General features: G+C 35.0%; 1 protein-coding gene across 9 annotated transcripts in view; it reads left to right on the plus strand.

Annotated features, from left to right (window-relative positions):
- Positions 1 to 27,490, plus strand: part of DMD (dystrophin) — a 1,095,710-nt gene that overhangs the window by 344,518 nt on the left and 723,702 nt on the right. For all 9 annotated transcript variants that reach the window (XM_037376983.1, XM_037376984.1, XM_037376980.1 and 6 more), the window contains 4 exons: positions 9,866 to 9,989; positions 17,014 to 17,101; positions 24,570 to 24,811; positions 26,625 to 26,805. In XM_037376983.1, coding sequence (XP_037232880.1) covers positions 9,866 to 9,989; positions 17,014 to 17,101; positions 24,570 to 24,811; positions 26,625 to 26,805 — 635 coding nt within the window. The remainder of the gene's footprint in view (positions 1 to 9,865; positions 9,990 to 17,013; positions 17,102 to 24,569; positions 24,812 to 26,624; positions 26,806 to 27,490) is intronic.

Below are 27,490 nucleotides of genomic sequence, written 5' to 3' on the forward strand. Positions count from 1 at the left end.
AAAGAATACCCATAGGAGTGTGGATGACAATGCAAAAATATGCTGTTCACTTTTTTGAGGTTAAAATTGTATTTCCATTCTCTATTAAGGTACCCATTGATTGTTAACTCTTTTTACTCAGGATGAGATACGGGTTTCTTTGTGCTTCTAGTGCAACTGTTTTGCAATATAGAATGTTAACCGTTAAATCAATATCATTGTGATATAATTATAGTCAGTAGAAGTCATTATGTATGGCATTGTGGGGGTCCCACTTGACTATAGTCTTGAAACTTGAAGGACAAGAAGCATTCCATTAGTACTCAGCTTTTTTAATTCTTGAAAAAAAAATAATTAATAGTTAGAATAGTGCAGATATTTCCTGTTTTCTAAAGTTCAAGTTGTATTCTTTCTGACTTGTGGGTCAGCAGTAGACATAACAGTTCTGCAGAGGCAGAGTTAATATTTGGTGAAACATGCAGTATCATTTTCAGATTTTTTCCTTTGTAACTCAAGTACAAGTGACAAGGGATTTTAGACTAATACTGAACACTTGTTAAAGTGACAAGAAAAAATTCTGATTAGCTTAAGTAGAATTGACTCAAGCAGTAGCTTTCTAAATGAGATGCTAAGAAGCTAGACTTCAAATGCTCATTGTAATGTTTGTTTTGGAAATGTTTTTGATATTCTAGTAAACATATGAATTCCAAGGTAACAGATTTAAGGACTGAAAGGAATGCAAAACTGCATTCAGTCTCTCATTTCTATAGAAAATATCTTTGCTTAGTTTGATTATTTTATTTTTTTTCTTGTAAATAACCTTTAACTTATTAAAAAGAATGAAATATATCAAGAACAGGAGAAATGTGGGGTTTATTTTTAAAATGAAGGAGTATGCAACTGAAAAAACAGGTATTTAGAGGCACCTTTTTATATACGTAGGCACCTGAAGTGGGATTTATCTCACCTTTGAGCATTCTAGAAATAAGGTTTCTAGTTTAGTCTTATTGTTCAAGAATGCTGTGTATGTGACATAAGAAGAATGTTTTTTGTTAAATTGGGTAATTACTCCTCATATAGAAAGTGCTTAGACTAAAAAGTGACTTCGACAGCTAAATTTGAGTGAATTAAATCTAATCTCCTAAATCCTAATTTGGAATCAGGTGTTTTTTTCACATATCCTAGGTTACCATAAAATAATAAGATTTACATTTTGGTAATATATTCCCAAGCATTCAGTATAATGCAGAGTGATGACTATCAGCAGACTTCTTTTATTTTTTCCCCCAAAGAAATATTAGATAGCAATGTTTTTACTTAACAGACGTTATAAGCGATAGTACTGTAGTTACAGTTTCACTATTAATATGCAAAGATCTGAAATAGGATCGAGCTCTTTTTGTTTTATATGCAAGAGTAAACCTGTATTAAGGCATGGTCCCTGCATTTAAAATATTGGAAATAATAGTTTTGAAATTGAAAAAATAAGAATGACACCCCCCCCGAAATTTTAAACTGTTTCACTAATTGGTATTTTAAACATTTCACTTTTTTTTTTCCATACTGAATGTTTTAAGAATGTTCTTTCTTGACATAAATATAAGGAAGTGAAATGCAAGTCTACTGTTATAAAGGAAAGCATTATCTTAGTTAAAACCAGATTAAGTAGTGATTTTTTAAAGCTATATTTTATGATTCTTCAAGAAAGTTGTTGCTATAGCTGTGCATTACAATAAAATTGGAGACCAAATTGCAGCAGAAGTTCCTTTCTCAGCTACTAAGTATGTAATGTATGTAATGTTAGTCTTTCCTTCTTGCTCGTATTCTTTTGATTTGCTTTAATACTGAAAGTAAAACTGGCAGGGTATAGCAGACTACAGACTTTGAAGTCATCATGCAAGGAAACTACTGAAGGGCAGGAAATAGATGGATTATAGGAATTGTTTATGTTCAGAAATACCTAATTTTATACAAGCTGATAAGTATTTTAGCTGTTATCAGTCTAATGCATTGCAACTAGCAAGGTTATATATAAATTTAGTAGATAAAATGGGATATATTATCAAATTTGACACTATGCTTGCCAGCTATATTATTGGCAGATATGCTACCAAATTTACAGTGTTAATGTTTTTTACTGTTACATACTAGATTTCTAGGGGGTTTAATTTATGTTTTAGGCTATCTATAAAGATATTCATTCATCATATAAATTCTGCCTGACTTTTGGATAAGAGTCAAGAAATGAAGCTTAGATCAATCTGGTGTTCTCAGTTGTTGTCTAGGATTACTTTAGATGACCGAATAAGTTGTGGTTTCTTATATATACTTAAAATCAGAGTCCTTTTCATTGCTGCACAGGTTGATTATTATTTAAGAAAGAAAGCTTAATTCTAGTAGGAAGAAGGGAGTAATTTGTTTAATACACTTTAATATGATCTAACTGGCTGGAATATTGCTTTGTGTGCAGGAGTTACTATATTGGTTTGACAGTACACTCATACCATCATATGAGAACTAGTTCATTATGACTGTTCACTGAATACCTGTGAATGGACCTACAGTATAGTAACGTGCAAAGTGATGTTAGAAATGTCCACAGCAGTGCATCAGGATGAACGATGGCTATATTATCTGAAGGCAACTTTCTTCCATTTAGATAATTTTTTTTGCATTTCTAACTGAACAGCCAAAAAAGGCTTATTATGTCCCTTTCCTCTCTAGAAAGTCCAAGTGAGTGTTCCAGAGTGGGAGGACCAGTCAATAAATAGCTTCAGAGAAACACTTTGAGAGGAAACTTCTGGGAAGGAGTTTCAGCTTAGAATAATGGTTATTGTGCCTGCTTTTATTAAAACATAAAAATGCAGTTGTGGAAACTAATACATTTGACACTACGTTGTTGTCTTTCTTTGGCTCAATAAATTTCTACTGAACATAAGCATAACAATGGGAGAAGAAAACTCATCTTAAGATTTGGGTGCTCAGCTAAAATGTTGACTGGCATTGGTGACTAGACACCTTTTTCTTCAGTGTCTGGGAGAACCTCATGGTTATATATCCAGACAGTAAGTCAGTTAATTTCTGGATTTGTTGCTGACTGAAAGATCGTTCGGGTCTTTTTCTGTATATTTGGTTGTACCTACACCCAAGGACAAACAAATCCATAGTATTGCGTAGCTTTTGGGTTTCAAAATAAACTGAGAGAATTGGGGTTCTAACCTACCTCTCCTACATCATTCTATATTGTATGTGCATGTGTTTATATTCAAAATTTTCCCTGAGCACTTAATGAATAAGAGATGATGAATCTGTACTGATTAAGTTTTGTTTGATTAAAAAAGCCCAGCAATTATTGAAAGCTTGCTAGAAGCTTCTGAAGGTGCATAAACAGATTGTGTTGGCTGCTTTCTGCAGTCAGGGTACGAGACACTGCATGCGGTTCCCTGGTATTTTGGAAACTGGGGGGGGAAAGCACATTGGGGGTTGGGGCTTTTTGAGGTGGTGAAATGATGTTACCATTTTTTTCCAGCTTCTTTCACCTGTTCTCCAGCTGTAGTCAGTGTTCTTGCTGTAAAAGTATGTCTGCAATAAATACGTCAGGCTCCATTGTCACATGTTTGGAGACATTAGTGCTCCATATTTTTTTTTCTAGTTATCCAGATGTTTTAGAAAGCCTAGAGGATGTCTTAAAGATGCACTGTACCTGCAATATGAATTGCTAGGTCTTAGTTTCAAGGGGGAAGAGTAGTTTGGTTAGTCTGAATATTGCATTAGTGGACTGTATAAGATTATGGTCTTCAGCTACTTAGCTGAGGAGAAACAATGTATGGCTAAAACTGAAGCTCAAGCTTTCTGGAATATTTAATATTTTTCTATTTCCAAATGCTTTAGGATTAGAAGTATGAGAGTCTCTGAAGAAATTGAGAAGCATTTTCACTTGTAGACCTATGGCATACACAGGACTGAATGTCACATTTCCATTGACTCAGTTCACTGTGGTGTAAATACACAGGAAAGAAGCTGTTGATTTTTTTTCTTGCCTCCTAAAGCAACTTTTTAGCATAAGTGGTGGAAAACAGAGATAAGAAGCAGATGACTTTTTTTTTTTCTCTCTTTTCCTTCCACTTCCTGCAAAAAAATCTAAAACTACCTCAAAAGTAATGCTTAAAAATTTCAGAATAATTCAGACATGTGCTAAGTTCTGTTACTGGTTGTGGAAAGCTCCTTTTCCAAAAGGAATTAATTTGAAACTGAGAAGGGAAAAATACTTGGAGCTGTATAATAAAGGTCTTGAAGGTATGCATTAGGCATTAGGACTAAAGATAAATGTAACACAGCTGAAGTTTTGGGATGAAAAAATCTGTAAATGGGAGAAAGGGTTGCAAGGTAACATTTTCATTTTCATGTTATTTACATATTATGGGAAAAACAGGTCAGTTCTATAGCATAGAAAAATGTGAAGATTACTCAGTTTGCAGTAAGTTTTTAAATAGCAAACAGGTTAGAGAGACTTAACACTTACTTTAAACATATTTGTAACATTAATGTTCTTGAATAATGTCCAAAGATACCTTTCTGTGTCATTTAGTAAGTAAATTCATATGTGCTTCTTTCAAAAGAAAGTCTGTTTTTCATAACATTATAATAGATATAATGTTAATCCACAGATTTGAAAGAGATGTTGTGCCCCTTGAAGAGAAAGCCATGTTAAAATAGAATAGTTGCTCCATCTAGTGTTTTTTTCATTTAACAAATGTTCACAATGTTTTTAAAAGAGTAGTCTTTATTTCTTTGAAAAATATTATACTAGGAATTCTAATGTGTCATTACTTAGAAAAAATTAGATTGATGTAGGAAAATATATCGAGGAAAAAAAATATAATGGATTATTCCAAGAGTTTTTGATAGCTAATTTTTCAAATATCCCATTACTGTCCAAATAAATCTATTAGAAATAAATGTTGATTGTTTAGCAGTTTTAAAGTAATTCTGTTGAGCTGTTTTACCCTTAATTGATCTTTTTCTCTTGTATTATCTAACATTACTTAGCAAATCAAAAAAGAGTAAAGCCATGTCTTCAATTTTCCTGGTTGTCCTGGATTTCAGTGTTGTATCTGTGTAGCCAGTGCCAGAGGAAAGGAAAAGGTGACTGAGACACAGCAGGATAGTTTTCTGTTGTTTACAGGAGAAATAATTTTTAAGCATTTTAATTTAGACTATAAGAAGTATGGGTATGTTAAGGTCTGTAAACATGGACACTTTATAACTTCTTAGGGCTCTGTGGTTTTTAACCCTTTACCCTGTTTGTGAGGTGAAAAATGGCCTAGTGACAAATACAATGAGACTATATATTCTTCATATTTAGTCTCCGAAATTACCTCCTGTATTATAGGAGTGGTACCATTTGGCACTCACTGGAAGGCATGATGACTGGATTTAAAACTACTTTGCATCTCTAGCCACTGTGTGTTTGCTGAAGGCAAAAGATGGTAATGAACACACTCTACAACAACCTCTAGATTTTCATTTGCCTTAGCCATGATTTGCTTACATATGAGAAATGAGGTGGATCTGTCAGAATTTCTGCAAAGCATTCCATGTTACAATTCAGGAATTACTGCTCAAGCTGGGGAAAAGTATGGTTTACAACCATACGTTACCAGTGGTAAGACGGATAGTTGGCTAAATAAGAACTACGAGACTGATAAGATGATGTTAGTGAAGTGTCTGTTAGTGATTTATGCTTCGGATTGATCTAGTATTTTCTTTGACACCTTGGTGTGCACTACAGAAAGGCACTGGTCATAATGGTGATGAGGCTAAATTAAGTAGCGTCACAAATGTAGAGGGAGGTCCAGAATTCAAGCTGTTGAATTAAGAGATAAGAACAAGGCTATTTATCAACTGATGGCTCATCACCTACAAATACAGAGGAGGAAAACAGGCATCAGGCAATTAGTTCATTACAAAGTCTTTCAATGAGCATCATATACTGTGAAGTTGTTCTCTAACATGTCTAGGCAATGAGGAGCTACAAGCTGAGGAAGGCTGCCAGTAAGCTAGGCATCTCAGTCCAGTCATGGAAATGCAGTAATTCAGTAATGTGGCTCTTGGTTCAGAGTTGTATATTCCCTGCCAGCTCAATATGTAGGCAAATGGTCTTATACCCATGCCAAAGATACATAGAGGTGACATGGCTAGTGTAGTTTAATTTGGGGAGGGATGGCAAAAACAAAAGAGCAAAGGAAATTGTGAGGCAATTTTTATCTGTTGAAAGAATGAACCACTGAAACTACTGTCTAGTTGTGGTAGCAGTAACACACTAGCAGTTTCAAGATGAAATACATTTACTTTAGAGCATAGACCATACCCTGTGATGGCCACATGACAGCTGGGTACTTGACAGCTTGTGTTGCTATGTGAACTTTTACAACATTGAAGTAGTTTGTGTAAATATGTGGAAGGTCAGTGCATGCACATTACTTCACTGTCATCATCTTACCATGTTAGTGTGAAAGAAAAAGCAACATTATGAGTTTAAAATTTTCTTTTGCCAGATGACATCTGTAAGAAATGCAATAGCCCTTTATAAGGTATATTGTGTAGATAGAAGATTTATAGTCAGTCAGCCCTTTGATTGCTAATTAAAATAGAATTTATTTTTATTCTGAAATATCAAAATTTAACTTGCTGTTAGTAGCTTCCAGAAATTTTATGAGATGTGGGGCTTAGAGAAGGACTTGGGTGTCATACCCTGCTGGGTATTCAGGTTAGAAATTCCATACACAGAAGAAAAAACCAAAAATGCAACTAAATTGTGTAATGCATCAAGGTGAAGTTTACTGTGTATTTAATACAGAATATGAAGGGAAAGCTAGAACAAGGAATCATTTTTTAGCAAGTACATGTGGTGATAACAGCAAGAGAATTTTCAATGGGAATATGAAATGGGCATATGGCTTAGTATGATCCGGAAAATCGATTTGTGGGGGAGTTCCATGAAAATTTGAATGACATGGATTACAAATGTGAAGATGTTTTTTAAACATGCTCTGGAGTAACAAGAGACTGTATTTGAACTCAGCTGATGTATGCTGGGCTGGAGACAGAGGGCAGTGAGAGCAGTAAAAAGCAGTAACTCTCTTGTGGAATACCAGAACGAAAGACTAAATGGAAAATTAAACCATGAGTGCTGCATAAAGAATAAATCTTCTGCTGCAGATTGAATTTTTAGGTGGGGAGCAAGCTAACATGCATGTTAAATTAAGGTAATTCTTTAGAGTAATTGTCTCAAGTGATTTATTTTTAGTTTTTTTTCACGGATTTATTTTGACAAATTCTACATGCACTCAACTTTATTGGGTCAGAAAGGTAATATAGCATTACTTTTTACAAGTATTGTTGTACTTAGTAGATTTAAAGACTGCATTGATCCTTTGATGTCAATCTAGAGTTAATATAGTTTGTAACTGCAGCTGTGCTTAGAAAGAAAATGTCCAATCATCACAGTGGAATGATTAAGTGCTGTATTCTACCTGTATTTCCTGGTTTTATACAAGCTGAACATAAGAGAGAATATTTTTCTTCCAAGGTAATTGAAAAAAGTCTTTACATTCAGGATATTTATATTCTGCAAAAAGCTACTTAGAAATGTTTCCTGTCCTTTGCTCCTTTTCTGCCCCATCTTTATAGCCCTTTTGGGGGCAGAAGGCTTTGTTCATGGACTTAAATTTATCTCCAGCCAAAACTGCAAGTGACAGAGCAATCTGTTATCTGAGATCTGTCATATCATAGAATCATACCATATCATGGAATGGCTTGGGTACAAAGGTACTTTAAAGATCTGTGGCCTGATGAATCTCTGGGCCATAGGATGTGTTCCAGATTATTTTGTTATACTATCAAAACTGTTCCAAATTCTCCCATTCCTCTTCCACCGAGGATGTTGCAGAGCCAACAGCTAAGTACTTTTGTTTAAGAAATTAAGAAATGATCACTAGTAAACATTTCGCTCTGCCAATTTCCATCCTACACCAGGCCAGTATTCGGCTATTCTTCAGAAAGCTGGTCTCACTGGTCCTACTTACCTGCAGCTTGGCAATGCAGTGAACACCAGAAGTAATACAATTTTACCTGCAGCCAAGGGATTTTAGTACTGAGGGACTGGTAAACTAGTCTTTGTTGTTATCAGAAGTCTGATGTTCTGTGGTCATTAAATATAGTTATATGCAGAACAGAGAATAATATAATAATTCAAGAATTACAGTTTATTTAGTGTCACGTAGGATCAGAAATGAAGCTGAAGTAGGAAGCTCTTAACTGGCAGTGAAGTTTAATTTCAGGGATTAGAATCTGGTAGCAGCACAGAGATTCCCTGAACCATCTGGGAATTTTCTTTTGTCTTCTGCCTCTGAACGTGTGATTCTTTATAAAATTAAGACTTCTGCACATTTCATTACTCCACAATCATATTTTTCTTCTTTAATGAGTGTTCAAATAGTATTATTAGGAAATGCTTTATCAAAATGATTCCTAAAAGTCTATGATTTGAATACAGAATACTGAGCAGGGATTGAGGTAGTGTGTAATTCTTCTTTCCTCTGCTTTCATTATTTATCACTCAGACTTTCACACTGTGTTGTTAAATGGAGTAACAAAGGTCACAGTGGAGAAGGAATATAAGGGAGGCGTAAATACCAGATCAAACATGGAACTCTTTTTTGTATTCAGTTTTCATTTCTGTATATGTGGATTTCTGTAGCACTTAAATCCTTGCATTGTAGTTCTTGTTTATATGGAGTATATTTTTATAAAAGAATTAATTCCTTCAAAAATGTAATTGTCATTTAAGTTCTTGTTTTTAGTAGATTTACAATTGTATGTAAATGATACGACCTATATTTACAAAGCAAACTGTAGGACACAGCTAATTATTTTTTCTAGGTCTTTCTGTTCTATTGCTTTCATTTTACAGCTGCAAAAGGAAAATCTGTCACAAACTAGATAGAAATATTAGAACATACAGTGCAATAAAGAAATGCAATCAAGCATACCATGTGGCACAACGATAAAAACATTGTCTTAAGCCTCTTGTTTTAGAAGCTACAGTAGATTCTGATTCATAGTTTGATTTTTCTACACATCAGTAATTTAAACATCTGCTTACAATAACCCTCATTTTGAGCTGCTACCTTTTTAATAGGTAACAAATTCCACTCAGTTTTAAAGGAGTTGATGAAAGGTTCCAGACTGTAATAAAAAGGATTGTACCAGTTAAAAAGTAGATACAGAGAGTTGGGGATCTTAATCTGCAGTTTTAAAAGTTTTAGCTGTAGGGAAATTATAATTTACTGTTGAATAGTAGTTTGCATTCTACATCAAATTTGAGTCAGTCGGAAAAGACTCTTTGCTAATGGTCAGGTTTCCTGCTTGAATATCCTTCATAATATAGCCAGCACAAGCTGGAACAGAAATCTTGCAGGTATGAAGCCTGCATTTGGCCAGCTAGATAGACCTTACATCCTCAGCTGACCCAGCAGGATCTGTGGTACACTCTTCACTGAGACCGACTTGTTTCATGTCTTCCAAAAACATCAGCTTGTAAAATTAGAAGCCTTATAGTGAAAATGGTTGCATCTGTTCAGCTGTCAAATCAGGGTCTTAAAAATGAAAAAGTATTTCTGTTTCCTAATTTTGGAATTAATAGTTTTACGAACTATCCATTGAAATATGGGGGGTGGGGGGTGGGGTGTAAAATTGTCTTCTGCTGAGAGAAATTGCTGCTTATTCACTTGTTTAAACAACCAGTTAAACATATTTAATATCAATCCTGTTTTCAGAAACTGTGTGGCAATGGAATGTCTTATTGTACTTCTCTGTCTCTTAGGTTTGACTCAGATACAACAGAGCTCCATAGCTGGATGACCCGCTCAGAAGCAGTGCTTCAGAGTCCCGAGTTTGCAATATATCGAAAAGAAGGCAATCTCTCAGATCTCAGAGAAAGAGTCAATGTAGGAGAAAGTACTTGTATATATGTCTGTTAGTTTGCATTAGCTTGTCAATGTGCTTTCAAAGTCCATGTTTAAATGAGTTGAAAAGTATTCTGACAAGTATTGATTGTCCCTATGTCCAAGAGAAATTTGGAAGTGCTCACTCTCTCTGTGACTTTTAGATTTTGGCACCAAAATTGCTACACAGGCTGTCTGAATTCAGAGATCTTTTTTTATTCATGCATACTCATATTTAATTAAGGTATTCTAGATTTATGAAAGTCTTTGGATAAAGTTAAATCAAAGCCTATATATTACTTCTTAAATATGCATCATCATTCCACACCAACAGCTTAAATTGACATTATACATGCATAAATGGATGTGAAAAGTGTCATCTTTTAGTGTATGCTAAAGGAAATCTGTATCTAAATATTTTTACAGCACTGTAAATTATACATAAAAATCATCAGTTTCCACTTTTTTTTTTTTGGTGTGGTTTTTTTTTTGTTTTGTTTTGGGTTTTTTTTGTTGTTGTTTTGGTTTTTGTTACTCTGTTGTAGTACCATGTCTCAACCAAAATGATTCTTTTCTAATTTTGGCACAATGAATCATTCTGCACTGCTTAAGCAGTAACTGTGTTTGTGTATATGTTTTACAAACTCTGATTTTAGCCCTTGACACCTAAAGTATTCTAAATTTTCTTCATATTTAGTTTTTGTAGATACATGCAAAAATGCCTGTCCTTTCTGAGTAAGAGAAAGGGGAGTTCTTTTTATAATTATTTCTTTTAGTTTATCATGGAACTTCATTAAGATATATGGTGATACATACTCATAGAACACAAACAGGTGGAACAAAGTTATTGCATTGAAGTTCTGCTGCTGGTTTTTCTCCCTGTCTGTTTGTCCATCATAAATCAGCTATGATAAGACTGAGGAACACTTAATTTTGTGACTGTAAATGCACATTTTAAAATGTCGCATTAAATCACACTTTTTTTTTCAATAATTTTAATTATTAGTGTTGTCATAATATTACTGCTATTAAGTATCCATTAGAATGTAATATCCTAAATTTAGTTCCTGGCACCTCTTCATGTTATGTGAAATATACTTAAGTATATATACAAAAATGTATGCAAAATGGATCAAATATATGGAGAAGAACTGATAAATTTAAATGCTTCCATAATGAGCTAATGGGATTCATCTAGTACATAAATAGTTGTACAGTTAAGTTTTTGAATGCTTCAATATTCATGGCAGGTGAAATTAAAAAAGAAATAAAGGGGAGAAAAAAATGCTCGTCTCCCCTTCATGTATTCCCATTTTGAGGAACACAACAATTTCAGGGATGGCAATTCAGCTCATCTTGACCTACACATTACACTGGATACCTGCACTGTCAGATTTCCCTAACCAATATGATGTTCCACCTTATTTTGTCAATTTCAAAGACTTTTTTTAAAGGATACAGGGGCCATGGTTCACTTTCCTTCTTTCCTTTCTTTGCTTCTGAGGACATGATCACTACAAGTAAAGGGGAGAAGGTAGGTGAACCACAGACCCTCCTTTGGGCCCAGCTGGAGTTCCCAGTATATCTTGTCTTGCCTTTGCTGATGCTGAGGAAAGAACGTTGGGGCTGGGATGCCACTACCTACCACATTTATTCAGGTTTAATTTAAGTTGGTGGAAACATATAATAATATGGGAGAAAGAGCAAGTGAGGGAAAAGAGGTGTGGAATTTGACCAGCACATGGGCATTTAAAGTTTGAATTCTAGACACTGCAGATAGTGAGAGATATTTCAGGTGTTTCTTTGACCTCCTTGAAAATTGAGTAACTGGATGGTTAAGAAAACAATTTCCAGGTTCTTTACTGAAAAGTAGTGCAGGAAAAGGATCTGCATTGTAGTAAGAGGGGTCTGAGACAAACCAGTAAACTCTGAATAGATATAAGAGCAATGAACATGTATGCTTCATTAACATTGAAACTATTCTTAAAGACCAAGACTAGTTTTGATTTCATAGAGTATCACTCCTTTTAAAATGAATATTTTATGGAGAAAATCAAGTTATGTGTAGACGTTTCTAGATGTTTTAAGGCAGAAAACATTCTGATTACATCTATTAATTTGAATGAACTCTGAAAGATGGCACTTGACAAGTACTGCATGGATTCTGTGTTGACCAGTTTTCAGTTAATGGAAGTCTCTGTACATGCATTTCAAAAAAGCAAAAAACCCTCAAGTTCTTAGAATGCCAGGTTTTAAAGCTTGTCCTGGCCTCACTTTTACTGGTCTGTTCTCTGTTTGTCCATAAAACTAGTAGCCAAAGAAGGAAGTACTGTCCAGTTCATTGATTTGAGAAGTTTCATTGTTGCTTAACACTTCTTGCTTCTAATTCCTTCAATACGAGCCTCAGAAAAATGGAAAATAAAATAGTGTGGGGTTTAATATATTATAAGTTCTAGTAAAGTAATAGGAGATCTTTAAAAAAAAAAGTGCCAAAAAGGAAAACATACGTTGGTGATAACTGAAAATAATTGTATTGTAATGACGTATGTAGTCATAACCAAGTATTGTTCTTATACGGAAGTCCCATCTTGCCCTTACAGGCAACCACTTAGTTTTCTCCCTTGAAGACAATCTATGTATTGGTGTAGCACAGAACACCTGTGCTTGGCTGATGTCAGACCTACCATTTATTTTCAACCACAGTAGGTGCTGAGTCCTAGGGCCTTTTCTTAATGACTTTTTTTTTTTTCCTGCTGTTCTTTTGAGGACAGTTTACTAGCTGAATGCTGTTGGGTTCTTTTTCTTTGCTGTGGCAGCTTGCTTCTACTCATAATTTTTCTTGGATTGGGTGTCACTTCCATATGATATGGTGGAGGTGCATCTGCTATATGATGAAGGGATGCAGACTTCAGAAACGACAGCCACATGGAAAGTTCTTTTGCCATTATTGAGGATTCATCAAGTGCAAAAGCCTGCTCCCATCCCAGCTCAGGGGAGGCCTGGGGGAGATGTAGCCAAAAGCAGCCTGTATTAAATGTGTTTGCTAAGCCAGCTGCTCTTTAGATACTGGCAGAAATTTAGCCTTTGGAAGATGTATTACGCAGACTGAATATATTAGACATGAAAAAAATGTCCATTCCTATGTCTGGGGAGAACCAAAAAATATTTATATCCCTTCTCTGCTATGAAAGAAGCATATTTTCCCTACCTGGCCAGACCAACTGGATGCCGCAACTATAGGAGTTTCATTGTGGAACAATCAAGATACTCCTAAATAATGCAGACATCCAAACATTAATGCCATAAACGTTGTTACTCTGCAATACACTGTTAACATTTTCCAGTTAGTATGTATATATTGCTAAAAAAACAACTAACAATGACTCGGACATTCTTTCTTTTTCTTAAGCCATAATGAGCTTTCAATATTGCAAGTTCAAATAGATGAAGGTTCAGGTTCAAAAAATTAAAACTTGCTAAATATAAAATCCTGCTTAAAAATAAGTCAGATTTTAGAGCATACATCAATCAACTGGGAAGAAAACTCCTTGAAGGCAGTTTTGGTTAGCCAAGAAGAAGCACCAAGAAATTCAGAATCAAAGGTAAACAAATAAGGAACAGATGTAAGGGAAAATGTCAGATATCCTAGACAATTAAATTTGTTCTCTTGGCATTCTCAAGAGCTCCATTCTTATTTGTTCGTTTTGGTTTAGTGACCTTTTTCAGATGTGCTTTGTTGGGCCTGGATATTTGAAAGCTGAATCACTGTCAGAGCCAGCAATGATAATGTTGCCCTCTCCTGCCCTTGAAGGTCCTTGGTCAGAGGCACAGGAGGTCGGGGCGTACGGCGACTGTGCAGCCTTCCATAGAGCCCTCAAAGTAGCATGTTGGATTGAATTCCGCAGCCAACCAGCGTTTTCTAGGTTATGAAGTCACTAGCTGCCAGCTAAAATCTCAGGGTCAAATAAAAGGTTTAGCATTGTGAAAATAGCCTCTTCACCTTCATTTGACATTTTAGCTAAGGAGGAATTTTTAGTGTTATTCAATCAGTTAAAACTAAGCTATTATATATTTGCATTACTAGTTATAAAATAGTCCAAAAGAGAATTAATCTCTGATTGGATGAAAGCCTGTAAAGGTAACTTTTTTTTTTTCTCATATAGGTGTATTTTTTTCTTTTACAGAAATTAAAAAGAGTAAAAAAGGGGAAGGTTATATATTTGGAAATATTTTGAAATTACTTTGCCGCAACCATAAACTTTTCGTCAAAAAAACCCTGTTGATTACAATGTACACAATCTAAGAGTTTCAGAACTTCACAAACACCTTCAAACTTATCCCAGCCTACTTGTGTCATGAATGAACCTGAATTGAGTATGGTCCCCTTCAGTAAAGGAAAAAAGTAGTGAAACAGAGCCAAAGAGATAAATGAGAAGTGTTTTGAGGGCTCCTACTCCCTTTGTTTCAGGGCACTTCACATATGCTTATAGAAATCCTTCTTCTGAGTGGCTTAAAAATCCAAGACACAGTTTACAGGTTCATCAAGTGATGGCACTGTGTACAGAGTGATGGTAGGACTATGTGATGAGTGCTGTAAGTAGTTAGGGTGACTTTCCTCCTTTCTCCCCAGGTCAAATAATTTGTCTTTGTATGAGGAAGAAGAGGACAGTCTTTTCTCCTTTGGCTAACATTGTGTTTTCAGTGTGTGTGTCTTCCTGTCACCAGTGTCAGACCTTCATTTTTATAATTCATGCCAATTACATAAAAATGAATGGAGAAAAGTAACTGCCAGAAACTTTGATATGTACCAAATTTTCTCTTCTTTAAGGGCTTCATATGTAGTGCTTATACTTTCTATCAGGACCTGGAAAGTAATGTTTCAGGAGAGAGGTGTATATTTCTCCATATTTTTCTGCACACGTAGCATATTACTGGACATGGGAGGGTTCACTGCCACAGGCTTCAATGTCATATCATTTTTGTTTCGAAAAGCTAGCTTTTAGTATATTTTAGTTGTGGGGGTTTTATGATTTGCTTGTGCTTTCTACAGTTGCACTCATGATAATTACTTATCTGGCATTACAGATTAAATAAAATTATTACAGTATATTTTAGTGTTTTAATAGTTCCTTTGAGTTCTCTTTAGTTAGACTCATGCTAATTATACCTGCCAATATAGACAGAGTAGTATTAATTAAGAATCTGTAAGAAATTTTAGAGAATTAATAGGTGCTTTTGTTGTTATGCTTTGAAAATATTTAAATTGTACAGTGGAATGGTAGAAGAATATATTGACATACATAAACTATTAAAAATCAGTATGTTATTTTTAACTCATTGGGATTAAACTTCATAATCTTTCAGTGATAATTTAGTATATATTAAGCATATGTTTATAAAAGGCAAAGTATTTCCATCCTTATTTCTTTCTTAAATATCCTTTCCTTATATGTTTTATTTATACAGAATCATATTCTTGAAAGTGTTTGATAGATGCATTGGCATAATGTTAAAAAGCCTTGTGTTTAATTGTTTCTATATGCACAAATGAATGGCAGTTATAAGGACACTGTGGAAATGTATGAATTGAACGGAAAATCTCTCTGTAAAGCTCTGAGTGTTAGAAGGTAGTACAGGAAAGTCTTCAGGGAGCTCCTCATTAAACTGAAGATGTTTTAAGCATCACACTTTAGAAGTTATTTTAAGAGAGTTTATTCGAAGGTGTTTGTATTATTTCCTCTTAGGCATAGCAATCTATTTGGAAAATAACATTTTCAAATATAAGTGTATAAGGTTCTTCTACCCAATGCATTGTTACACACCTGCTTGAGGTTTGTTTTCATTTGTAAGAAACCTTTTCCCCTGAAGAGTCAAGTAACACAGAATATACCTTTTCTGTGGATATAAACAAGGTGATCAGGAAGCCTGGCAGAGTCAGCTAGACCGAGAAGCTGTAGTCAGGGTTGTGTCTTATCTTTCCATACGTGTCGTGTAGGATTTGTGGTGGCATCTCCTTTTGTATGTGTGTATCTCCTGCAGTAAAGTAAGGGACTTTGTTTTGTGGAAGACTGTGCTGGTCAGGATCTCTGGGAAGTTTATAGTCAGTTTTATTTTTAGCACCAAACTTACCTGTTGACCTCATGCTGTGTCTTTGGGTTTCTGATTTAAAGTTTGTAAATTACCCAAAATTATAGAACTAAATTAGTTTAAAATCAATGAAGTGACATCATGTTGTTAATTATGAGACAGTATTGAGGGGCTGTCAGATCCAAAATCGTTTTACTTTCCATCTGTATTGCTACCAACCCAAAATGACATCAGAAACTTAGATTTCTACTCTATCCTGAAACTTTAGCAGCTAGCCTTTACCAGCCATTACCAGCTAGTCTGAACTTGGGTGAGAAACTTTTGAGTGAAGAAAGGTGAATTGAGTGTATTAGATAAAATACAAAAGTAGAAGCTGTTAATACTACAGTTAACTCTCATTCTGAGTAGCTCATATATGGATGTCTGCTATATATGCTCATATATATGTTAAATTTCTACTTTAATAAGCATTTTACAGGGTTTTTTATGCTAAGACAGGAGGAAAGCAACCAAGGAAGTGATATAAGGATTTAACACTTTGTGCTATGAAAGCCTGGTGATTTGGTTAGCATGCTTGAATCTTGCTGTTATGACAAATGAGCAAATCTATTCTTCCACAAGGAATTTCTGTTGAACAAACATTCTGTTATATTGAGTTTTGAATAGCTCTTAATTTGTGTGTCTTGTATTTGTCTGTAAAATACTGATGTGTAATTTGTCAGCTCTGTTGCGTTCTGATTCTCAGTTGATGTATGTGACTATGGCTGACTCCCTTCCTGATGGCATGTGGTACTTGCTGCATTCGTTGCAAATTGGGAGGCTGGCAGGGCAATATGACAGGTTAAATGGTCTCAAGTAATCAGAAGACATCTCTGAGATTAATTACTTTCTTCTTCAAAATCCCTCTGTTGAAATACTCACCTTTCCTGTCATGCTGCAGGCCATCCAGCGAGAAAAGCCTGAGAAGTACAGAAAACTGCAAGATGCCAGCAGATCAGCCGAGGCCCTGGTGGAACAGCTGGTGAATGGTAATTACATGGGAGTTTATTTAGATAATCTTCTTAGGGATTTGATAAATGCACAGGTTCATATTTATCACAAGAATTATATTAGCAAATACTGTCTAAATGGAACAGTAAAATAATATTGCCTTCTATTTCTTTCATTATTTCTGATTGTTAAATCTGGTAATTAGAAAAGAGAAAAAAATCTCACCATTTTAGTACCATGAAAAGAAATGTGTGCAGAACTTGCTCACAATAATGAGCTGTATATTAACAATCTGTTCTGCGCAGAGACTTATGTTGTAATCTTATTTTCTGAGTATGCTAAGCTTTTGAAGGTACGTTAACTCAACCGAGTTTGAAAACTCTGAAGGCATTTCTCTGAACTATTTGAAAAAAGTGCTTTCTGACATATGATATGGAATGTGTGTTTTGTAATATACGTGTTGCTGTAATGTTCTCTATCACAGAAAATATACCATTTTATTAGGTGTTGAAAGAGATTTTTGGCATTCAGGTTTTCAAAGGTAATAAATATCAAAGCTTATACAACTCAAAAAAGAAAATTACTTGTAAGTTTTTTTCATTTTTATTATTGATTTTTTTTAAAAAAAAATACTCCATTTTGTCATTCTTTAGAACTTTCAGATATTTTTAAGGGGAAAAGGAAAACCAAAGAAAGGTAGATAGAATTATAATTGTCATTCTGTTGTCCTTGATATTAAAGAATGTCTACATTTACAATAAAATCTTAAACATGGGCCAACATCTGTCTCACAGATATGGTTGCCAGAAATATACATGTTGAATGCACCAAGCTTCAGAACACATATTAAATTGTTATAATGAAGAACCAAGGATTTAACTGGTGAAAATGAAATGCTTTGAGTTTGAGGTACTAACTGGCCGAGTTAAACAAACTTGATGGAATCCTATCATTATCTTGCTTAAGTATGAAATTGTAATATTTTAAAAGTGACGATATTTAACATGTGGGGCATATTTAACTATCATTACTGTAACAATTGATGCAAGGGTTCCCTTCACAGGCTCAGTACTAGACCGAAGGGAGTCTGATAACATCTGCACCCTCCTTGAAATGATTTGGGAAGTTCTCAATGGCTGATTGTATAAAAAAAATCTCTCCAGTTTCTTGGACATGTTTTCTACCTGGAAGAACTTGTTGTACAGGACTTTTAAGGCAGCATTTTAAATTTTTGTGCTGTCACATCAAGGTTGTTTTTTGGGCAGAATCTGTCTAGGGTACATTTAGCAATGCCCTACTCTTCCTTTGACCAAATGCAGACTTGCACCTCAAGAATTCCAGGTTCAATTTATTTAGATTACGTAGTACTTCCTGGTGACTAATTTCAGTTTTCAGAACTCACTAGCATGCTATATATTAATTTTCTGATACTGTACTACCTACCATGTTTAGTATCAAGTAGAATAATAATCTATCTTAAATATTCTCATGTGGTTTTGACTCAAGGTTCTCTTTTTTTTCTCCTTCATTCTATGCTTATTCATGGTTTATAGATGGTGTGATCTCAACTGTGGCTAGATGTGCATGTAAATATTTTCAATATCTCAGAAATCACACCTTTTTTTAAGAAGCATGTTTTCTAGTTGGGGTGCAAGCACAGGGCAGACTAGCTAAGCCAGCATGACTTTATCTGTTTATCAACTGCTCTGAGCTCTGTATCATGCCATATATTGTGGTTGCCTTGGTAGCAAGAATATTCTAGCAAGGATGACAGGTTAGTTGCTTGTGAGAATGAAAATCTTTTTTTGTCAAGGTTTTAGGGAAAAAAAAATCCTTTTAAAAGAAAAACAGTTCTGGAGTTGAAGCCTAAAATGTTTATGGGACTTTCCGCTACTCCACTGCTGCAAAGGAATTTTTAAGAACAGTGTATGGAATGCTTAAATAGTGCAGTAATTACCAACAGGTGGGAGCAGTAAAGAGTAGAATTAAATAATTAACATTAATTGAGGAGAACTGTAGGATGTTTTTAACAAAGAATTTGCAAATGGAATATCTTGCTAGGTCTTCAAAATTATTCTTTGAGTATAGAGGAAGTTAACTGCCATATTCAGCCTTTGTACTTCTAATACTTCGAAATATTTTCTATTTGTCTTTTTTTCCAAATCATTATGATCTAATGCAATTGCAAATAACGGGATTACATTGAACTAAAAGCTATGTAAAAAAAAGTAACTGAACTTTAAACCTACATCTCAAACCGTAAAAGACTTAGGCAGCTTTATATTTCCAACAGCAACTCAGCTTTGTTTCTACAGTCTTTGTGTGACTTGTGGGAATTAATTTGGGACATGCATTCTTCATCTCTGTTATTTTGTTGTTGTTGATTGCTGGATTCACTAAGACAAGAGGAAAGTTTTGCTGAATCTAGAAAATAAGGTTCAACAGAGCAGACTGATTACGCCTACGTAACTTCCTCTTCTAATGCTCAAACCCTTTTCCATAACATGGGAAGGAACTGGAAATAATGTGCCTTTATGGATTTGTGGGAGGCACATAGTTTAACATCTAGAGGAGAGAAGATGTACTATGTTATCTTGAATGAAAAACCTTTTTAACTATCATTATTTACAAATCACAAATTATGATGCTTCCATTATTATTCTATGTGGTGCTTTCTTTAGGGAAACCAGTTAGTGATACAATTGATGTTTGTCAGCATTTGCAGCATAAGCTGTAATTAAAAGACTATTCAAGGCAAACAGATTTGAGGTGTAGATCAGTTGCGAAGTTAAGTGATGACAATTTTAACTGCATTGTTTTTTTTTACTTTTTGTGTATCAGATCTGGACTAATAATTATTAGACTCCTAAGATTCTAATTATGCTATCACTAAATTATTTGCTTTGCTTATATATAAGATGTGTTTTCTCACTGCTCATAAGCAAGTTACTGAATGTAACAGATGAAGAGCATAAAAAGAGGAAGATCTCTGGTAGATTATAAGAGCGAGTTTGGAATGGTGGTAAATTTCATTGTTGTATCATTTATATTTATTTACTTGCTTTTATTTTTACTGTGATAGGAGGAGGGAAAGTGAAAAATAGGATTCAAATTCTGGAGAGAAATGGACTGGTTTATTTAGGGTTTCATGTATTTGTTTCTTACTACAGAGGAAAATATTCTGAATAAATGTATTTATACAGGGCACTATTCATGCCTTATGTGAATGTTTTCAGCCATCGTCAGCAAAAATATTTTGCATTAGAAAGAGCTGCCATCTCACACAGCATAGCTATTCTTGTTTTTGTAAGCAGTGTGTCTTGACATTGCCATTTGAAGGGCTTTTCCCATCATGGGGGAAATCATTCATGCTTTTGGTGATGATGACTCTTTAGCCAACCACCCATCTTCAACATGGGCTGTGCTCTGCCTCTCCTTGCCCATGTTTTTAAAGAATTCTGATAATTACAATTGATGTCAACTTACATCTTCTGTTTACTAGTGTTTCTAGGAAAATATTCTAATCTGTTTTTATTTTCTAAATTCTGTTCTAAAATAGAGTAACAAAACTGTTGATGCATGAGTGAAGCAGTTTAGCTATTTGAGTGGACACTTGACTGTTGTAGTTTAGAATAAAATAAATAGGGCATCGAAATGACTACTCTGAGAATTTTGATCGGCAGCATTAAAGTGAATACAAATGAATTTGTTACAAAAAAAGATGTAATTTTTAAGTGCTACCGTTGTGTTGAAGAAATATATTGTGAGTCACTATTTCACATATACTTATGAGTCAGAAGCTACAAGGAGATAATATTACATTATTCTATCATAGAACCATAACAAATGATAAATGTACTTAATAAAGTATACTTCATATTAAGCGGCAATTCCAAAGTACTTGTGTGTAAGGTACTGCACAATTAAAAATAGTCAGACACAATTTGTTATGCACAGTACACAAGGTAATAAAATTAATGGATTCACTTAGATAATGAACTGTTTTCTCTGGATACAGTATATTTATTCACTGATTATATCAGAAGCTTTCAGAATATGAAACATGAAAAGATTATGAAGCATTATTGCTAAAATAATATTGGTTTACGAGAGAATGGGTTTTGTATTGTTTCTTCATTTGCTTGTCAGCTTTTTCTATGTCTTGCCATGAATGAAGCAGAGTAAGGAGATTGGTGTTAATGCCATGAATGAAAACTGGTCGTTACTAAAGTTGATAAAGATAATGAAGAAATCTGTACTTATTGTGGAAGTAAGTTTCAAATTCCTGATCTTTACCAATTTAGTGAGCAAATAAAAGCATTACAATTATGCCTTCATTGCATCAACTACTGAAATAGTTATTAATGTGTAATTTTTAATGAGATGGAGGACTAGCTTCCTTCAAAATAAGACAACATTTTGACAAATTTACCCAAATTATTTCAAGAGCAAGTAATAGCCATTTCCTTACATCCTCCTGGAAATTACATACTGATATCTGTTAGACAACTTTGAGTTACCTGAGTGGACTGTGAACTAAGAGATTTAAAAAGTGCATCCAATGGAGGTTTTCAGATGGACCTTCCTTTCAACAGGCTATCATGTTGCGTGGTGGAGGTGCAGCACTGCAGTCTTTTACCAAACATGGCTCTGCACACTCCAGTCTGGTACGGCCCTCTTCATTTACACGAGGAGCAAAAGCATTTCTTCGTTCATCTGTGCATTTGTGGATTCACATTTAGACTCAAAGTTCAGATATTAAAGAAAAGAATTAAAGAACATGGATTAATATTGGATAAGTTCATATATTTAAAAAAGAGTGACATGAGTGAAAAGAAGAAAGAGGATCCGATGAATCTAGATTTTCATCTGAAATACAGTCCTGTCTGAATTATTACAGTGAAATATTATAGTGAAAAGCGTTATTATGTAAGGAATCCATGACTGCACTTCCCCTGATAATCATAATCTTGCCTAAGGGTACTTTGGAGACCGTGGCAGCTGAAAAGACAGGAAAGGAGGAATAAATAAAAGTGATATTTTTATATCCACTCTGACAAACTCATAGGCAGTGTCTTCAAGGTTCAGAAGTAATCATGGGCACAGCAGCAAAGAGTTCTGCTCTCTGTCACGAGTATACAACATTTTTATAACCCACGTTATAACAGGACAGAAGCAATTGTTGAAATACAGCGTAGCTAAAGGCTTGTTTTCTGTATAGGTGTTTGTTCTTGCTGTTGTTAAGATTCTTTATCTATGTGTCTGGTCATCTTTGGTTGTTGTTATTCAGACATGCTATGCCATTCGGTTTTATGCTGCCTTTTCACATATTACTATATGTTCATTAGACATTACACCAGGGGTCCTCAAACTTTTTAAACATGGGGCCGGTGCGCGGATGAAGTAGCAGGCAGTCATCTGCGGCTGCTTGGTTTCACCCTCCAACCCCCGGCGAGGTGTTCTGTAAATACCAGGGGCCAGACTGAGGACTCTGGGGGGCCGTATCTGGCCCGTGGGCCATATTTTGAGGACCCCTGCGTTACACTTTAAGAAAATATAGTTGTATATATACACCACATCTCCAGATCTGAACAGATACACAGAAAAGACTGCATCACTGTTGGATTTTGTTAAGATGTGTCAAAATACTGTTTAGCTCTTTATGCTTTAATGTTCATTTTATACCCTTGCTCAGCCTTTAAACTGTGCTATCCAGTTTCTGGAGTATAATGTGTATGTATAGCTGCTCCAACCGCCACAGTTGCCATTGTCTCCCAGTAGTATGGCCTTCCTATCTTTCTACATTTTTGCTTGTACTTTTTGAAATCATGTGCAATTTGCTTGGCAAGGACAACATCCCAGAAACAAAGCATGTCCAGGGAACCACTATCAGGTACTGCACAGTCTGTTTCCAAGTAGGCTATTTCCAAGCAACTGAGTGGAATAGCCCTGAGCTGCATCCAGAATAGGATTTGCCAGAGAACTATGCTGCTCCACAAAAGGCATGATCCCAGATTATCATTTAGTGTGGTTTGCCTTATAGCAATACGGGAATTATATTCACCAATAGTTATTCCTTAGAAAAAATTATTTTAATAAATTGCCATTACTTTTTCTTTTTAAATTTAAGAAATTTGCCTGTAATTAGGACTCCTTTTTTTATGTTTTGCTGTCAGAGATTGCACGTGAACTTTACTATTTTTTATCCCTGGTAAAGACATTTTTCTGCAGACTGGGAGTACAGGTTCCAAACAAAATAAACCACATTGACAGTATATCAAAAATCATGAAAGTATAGCACTGAAAGTTTTTGTCTCATTTGCTTATAAAATTGTTTTTAAGAAATAGAAAAACACCCTAAATTTGATTATTTTGATAAAAACATAGCTTCTGTTTTAATGCTTAACTAGTGTATGACTAAGTGCTGATGTTATTAAAAATGTTCTTAGGCATATAGCATTACTCAATTATTTGAGATATTTATGAATTTTGAACTCAATATCAATCGTTGCTATGTGCATCATTACAAGCCATGCCAGTAAAAAAGGTTAGGGATTACATTTTTACTTCCTCTGAAAAATAAATGAGATGCTTAAGTTAATAATATTTTTAACTCAACTTGTGATCAAGTTTTGGAATAATTATAAATGAGTTTATTGTAAGATCTTTGGTTATCTTTTGTATGTATTGCCTTACTTTCTTCATAGAGTATATAGAGCTCTTTTACCTTTAAAAGTTCTAAATCGTTGCCCTGTCTGTTATAACTAAACTCAGTTTTCTTGTATGCATAATTTAAGCATGCTTATTTAACAATAGATGCAAATAGGCAAACTATATCAGAGAAACCAAACCCTGTCTGAAAATAATCATAGAGAAGTGTCATCTATGGTTTCTCGGCTCTCAGTCTTTGCTTAATGTCTACCGATGGTCACTGCTGGATACATGGGACTGGCCTAGGTGGATGTTTGATCTGATCATGTGTTTATTCCTTAATGCTTATGATATTTCTAAAATAAAATGTAATGCAAAACCTAAGGGTTGGGTTATCAGAAACATTAAAATAACTGCAGAATATTGTTCCCATTCATTTAAATCAGTCTTTTTATACCAAAACCGAGTCATGTACATTAAAATCTAATTACAGTCCAGACATAGTTTTCAAAATCCAGCTGTCGGGCATTTTCTCATTTCTTACAGCAGTTGTGATTAGCTTTATGTATTGTATCTCTACTTTCTGCTTTATTCCCATTCTTGTACTTTAATACACTTTATAATTCATTCCCATAGCAACAGAAGTACCCTGGCACCAACATAAAATATTTTTGAAATGCTTTCTCCACTAATGTGTACCATCTGTATGTTCAGGACTGTTATTTCATGATAAATCATTAACTGGATTTATGAACTCTCATACAGAAACTGAATTGTTAAATTATTTCACTGTTTGGTTTTTTTCCTTTTCTTTGTGACTTATTTAAGTGTCATCTTCTCTTGTTTTCTTTCTAGAGGGTCTGAATCCTGACAACATTAGACAAGCCTCAGAGCAGCTGAAGAGCCGCTGGATTGAGTTCTGTCAGTTGCTGAGTGAAAGACTGGCATGGCTGGAGTACCAAAATAACATCATTGACTTTTACTCCCAGCTGCAGCAACTGGAGCAGACAGCAGTTACTGCAGAAAACTGGCTGAAAGCACAACCCACACCAACAGCAGATCCTCTTTCAGTGAAAACTCAGTTGGAAAAATGCAAGGTTAGAGATTCTTCTCCAAGTTTTTATGTGATACTGTACTTCATAGGTGTTCCAACATGGGGTCAGATTATGACCTACACTATTTCAAAAAAATAGTTGAAAATTGACTTTCCAAGGTAACTGTTGAAAACATTTATTCAAGGAAAGGAAAGACTGCTGAAGAAATCAAGAGGCAATGGAACCTAGCATATGGATATTTAAAACTCTGCCCCAATTACTTACTTATTAAGATACTTAGATACCTAAAGCCAGTGAACTATGCCCCTAAGGTTTTTGTTTTTTTGGGGTTTTTTTGTTTTTTTTTTTTTTGTCCCTGTAGCAATCTGTGTCTTTGGTTCTTCATTAAGAAATTGTTTCCCATCACCTCTGGATGAGAAACATCCACCTATAAGGAGCTGGGCCAGTAAAAATGGTCTTCATGGTCAAGTCCAAAATTCTGATATTGCATACCCTTGCTACATACCCTGCATTTTGATGCAGGGTGGATTGTGTAGGCGAGTGAAGGAATATTCTTCTGTCATCATATGGCAGAATTTGTACAAAAATGGTAGCACTAATTCATTTACTCTTCACCCTAAATGTTTTCATTCATGTACTGTACCATCATAGAAAGTTGCTTATCTCTTTTATTGTAGACAGTCCTGTGGGTGGGGATTACTTACAAGATAATATTGTTTGAGAGCAATATTTTGAGATATAGTAATGAATTATAAATTGCGTGACTTGTAGAAATTTAACTTTATGAAATCTCTGGCTCCAGAGGCTCAGAAACTGAAAGCAACATTTTAAACCCAAATGTAGATCTATGCTATTACTTCTATTTTAAAGCATTTCCAAGCTGGCATTATGCTTATGGAGGTTCTCTGTTTTCTTGCAGAAAGCTTCTTAAAGCAGCTTTACTATGAACTGTACACTTGGCTTACTTTCCTCATTTCTTTTTATTTAGTAGTTGCAAGTGTCACAGTGTGTACAAGGTCTCCTGAAGGTATAACAGCACAACCTCATTGCTCGGTACAGGTTCTTGAGGAGAAGTGGAGAGAGAGGTGCTGATCTCTTCTCCCTGGGATACAGCACCCAGAAACACCGGAATGGTTCAAAGCTGTGCCAGGGCAGGTTTAGTCTGGACATTAGGAAGCCTTTCTTTACTGAGAGGGTAGTCAAACACTGGAACAGGCTTCCTAGAGAGGGAACTGGTCTATGCCCCAAGCCTGGCAGTGTTTAAGAGACATTTGGACAGTGCCCTTAATAACATGCTGTAACTTGGTCAGCCCTGAAGTGGTCAGGCAGTTGGACTAGATGATCCTTGTAGGTTCTTTTCAGCTGAAATATTCCATTCCATTCCATACCATTCCATTCTCAACCTGGAATATGTTACTGTGAAGCTGCTAGAAATCACTGTGCTTCATCACTCCTTTTCTGCTTTATGTTATTTAGCCTGTACATAATCTAACAGAGGTGGGTCCAGGATTATGGGACATTTGGAGGTTTTATCTTCCTAGCTCCACATGATAAGGATGCTCCTTAGGCATGGGATTTTAATGTACAATCTATGTCATTTTCTTTGAGCATTATAGTACTAACATGATAATGTCATGTGAAAGTGACTTTAAGCAGTGGTATCAATCAACAATCCTATTGGGAGCAGAGGTATCGATATGTGAGAAAAAATTAAGAATGTTTAATTTGTTCTTACTGTGATGTAGTTGGAAGCAAAACAGTTGTGTAATGTGCATGGAAACAGAGGTGATTTCATGACACTAGTGATTTTATTTGTGGGACAGATGTATCTTGGTTTTTTTGTTCAAACATACAGGACGAAATCATCCGAATGTCAACCCTTCAGCCTCAAATTGAACGGCTAAAGGCTCAAAGTCAAGTGCTCAAAGAGAAAGAACAAGGACCAGTGTTTCTAGATGCTGACCTTGCTGCTTTTACCAGCCATTTCAAACAAATACTTGCCGACATGCACACCAGAGAAAAGCGGCTACAGACCAGTAAGTGTTCGTGGCAAGAAGTCAATTTGCCTGAATAGTGTACAAAGCATAGGCATATGTATTTTGCTTTCCTGCTTTTGTATTTGTTTTTGTCATGCTAAACCAATAGTACAATTTAGTACAATTGAACTAGTCTTTCAGAAATTATCGGTTCGTTATATATTTTATATTAATAGAAAAACAAGGGAAGGTACACTATTCAGAAGCAAAGGTTATATACTCAGTGTAGTTCTAGCACCAGATCTCTTGTTAGCATGTTTATGGACAGATTCAGTGATATATTTTGGCAACATAAAACTGTCTTTGTTTGGTTGGGCTGTAAGACAGAGTTGTCCACATCTGTCAGTAGAGAGGAGAGAGAGTTTAATTGCAGAAGTGAATCTGCTCTAGATTTTCAAAGAATAGAAATTTAACTCCATAAAGCTTATCAAAGACAGTAGCTACTTTAGGGTATCTAGTTTTTCTTCATGTAATGAACTGTTCCTTTTTTGCAACACAGAATATGTGACTGCTAGTTATAACATTATTTACAATATTTTTAATAAAACGCACTTCTCAAAAGGGGGGAAATGCCATATCAAAATAGAAATTTTGATTCAAAATAGAAATGCCATATCAAAATTGACTTTATTCCTTAATAAATTACATAGCACGTCAGTGGCTACTGTACACTTTCTGTATTTGA

The sequence above is a fragment of the Falco rusticolus genome, chromosome 2 (assembly GCF_015220075.1).
Source record: "Falco rusticolus isolate bFalRus1 chromosome 2, bFalRus1.pri, whole genome shotgun sequence".
In the NCBI taxonomy this organism is placed as follows: domain Eukaryota; kingdom Metazoa; phylum Chordata; class Aves; order Falconiformes; family Falconidae; genus Falco; species Falco rusticolus.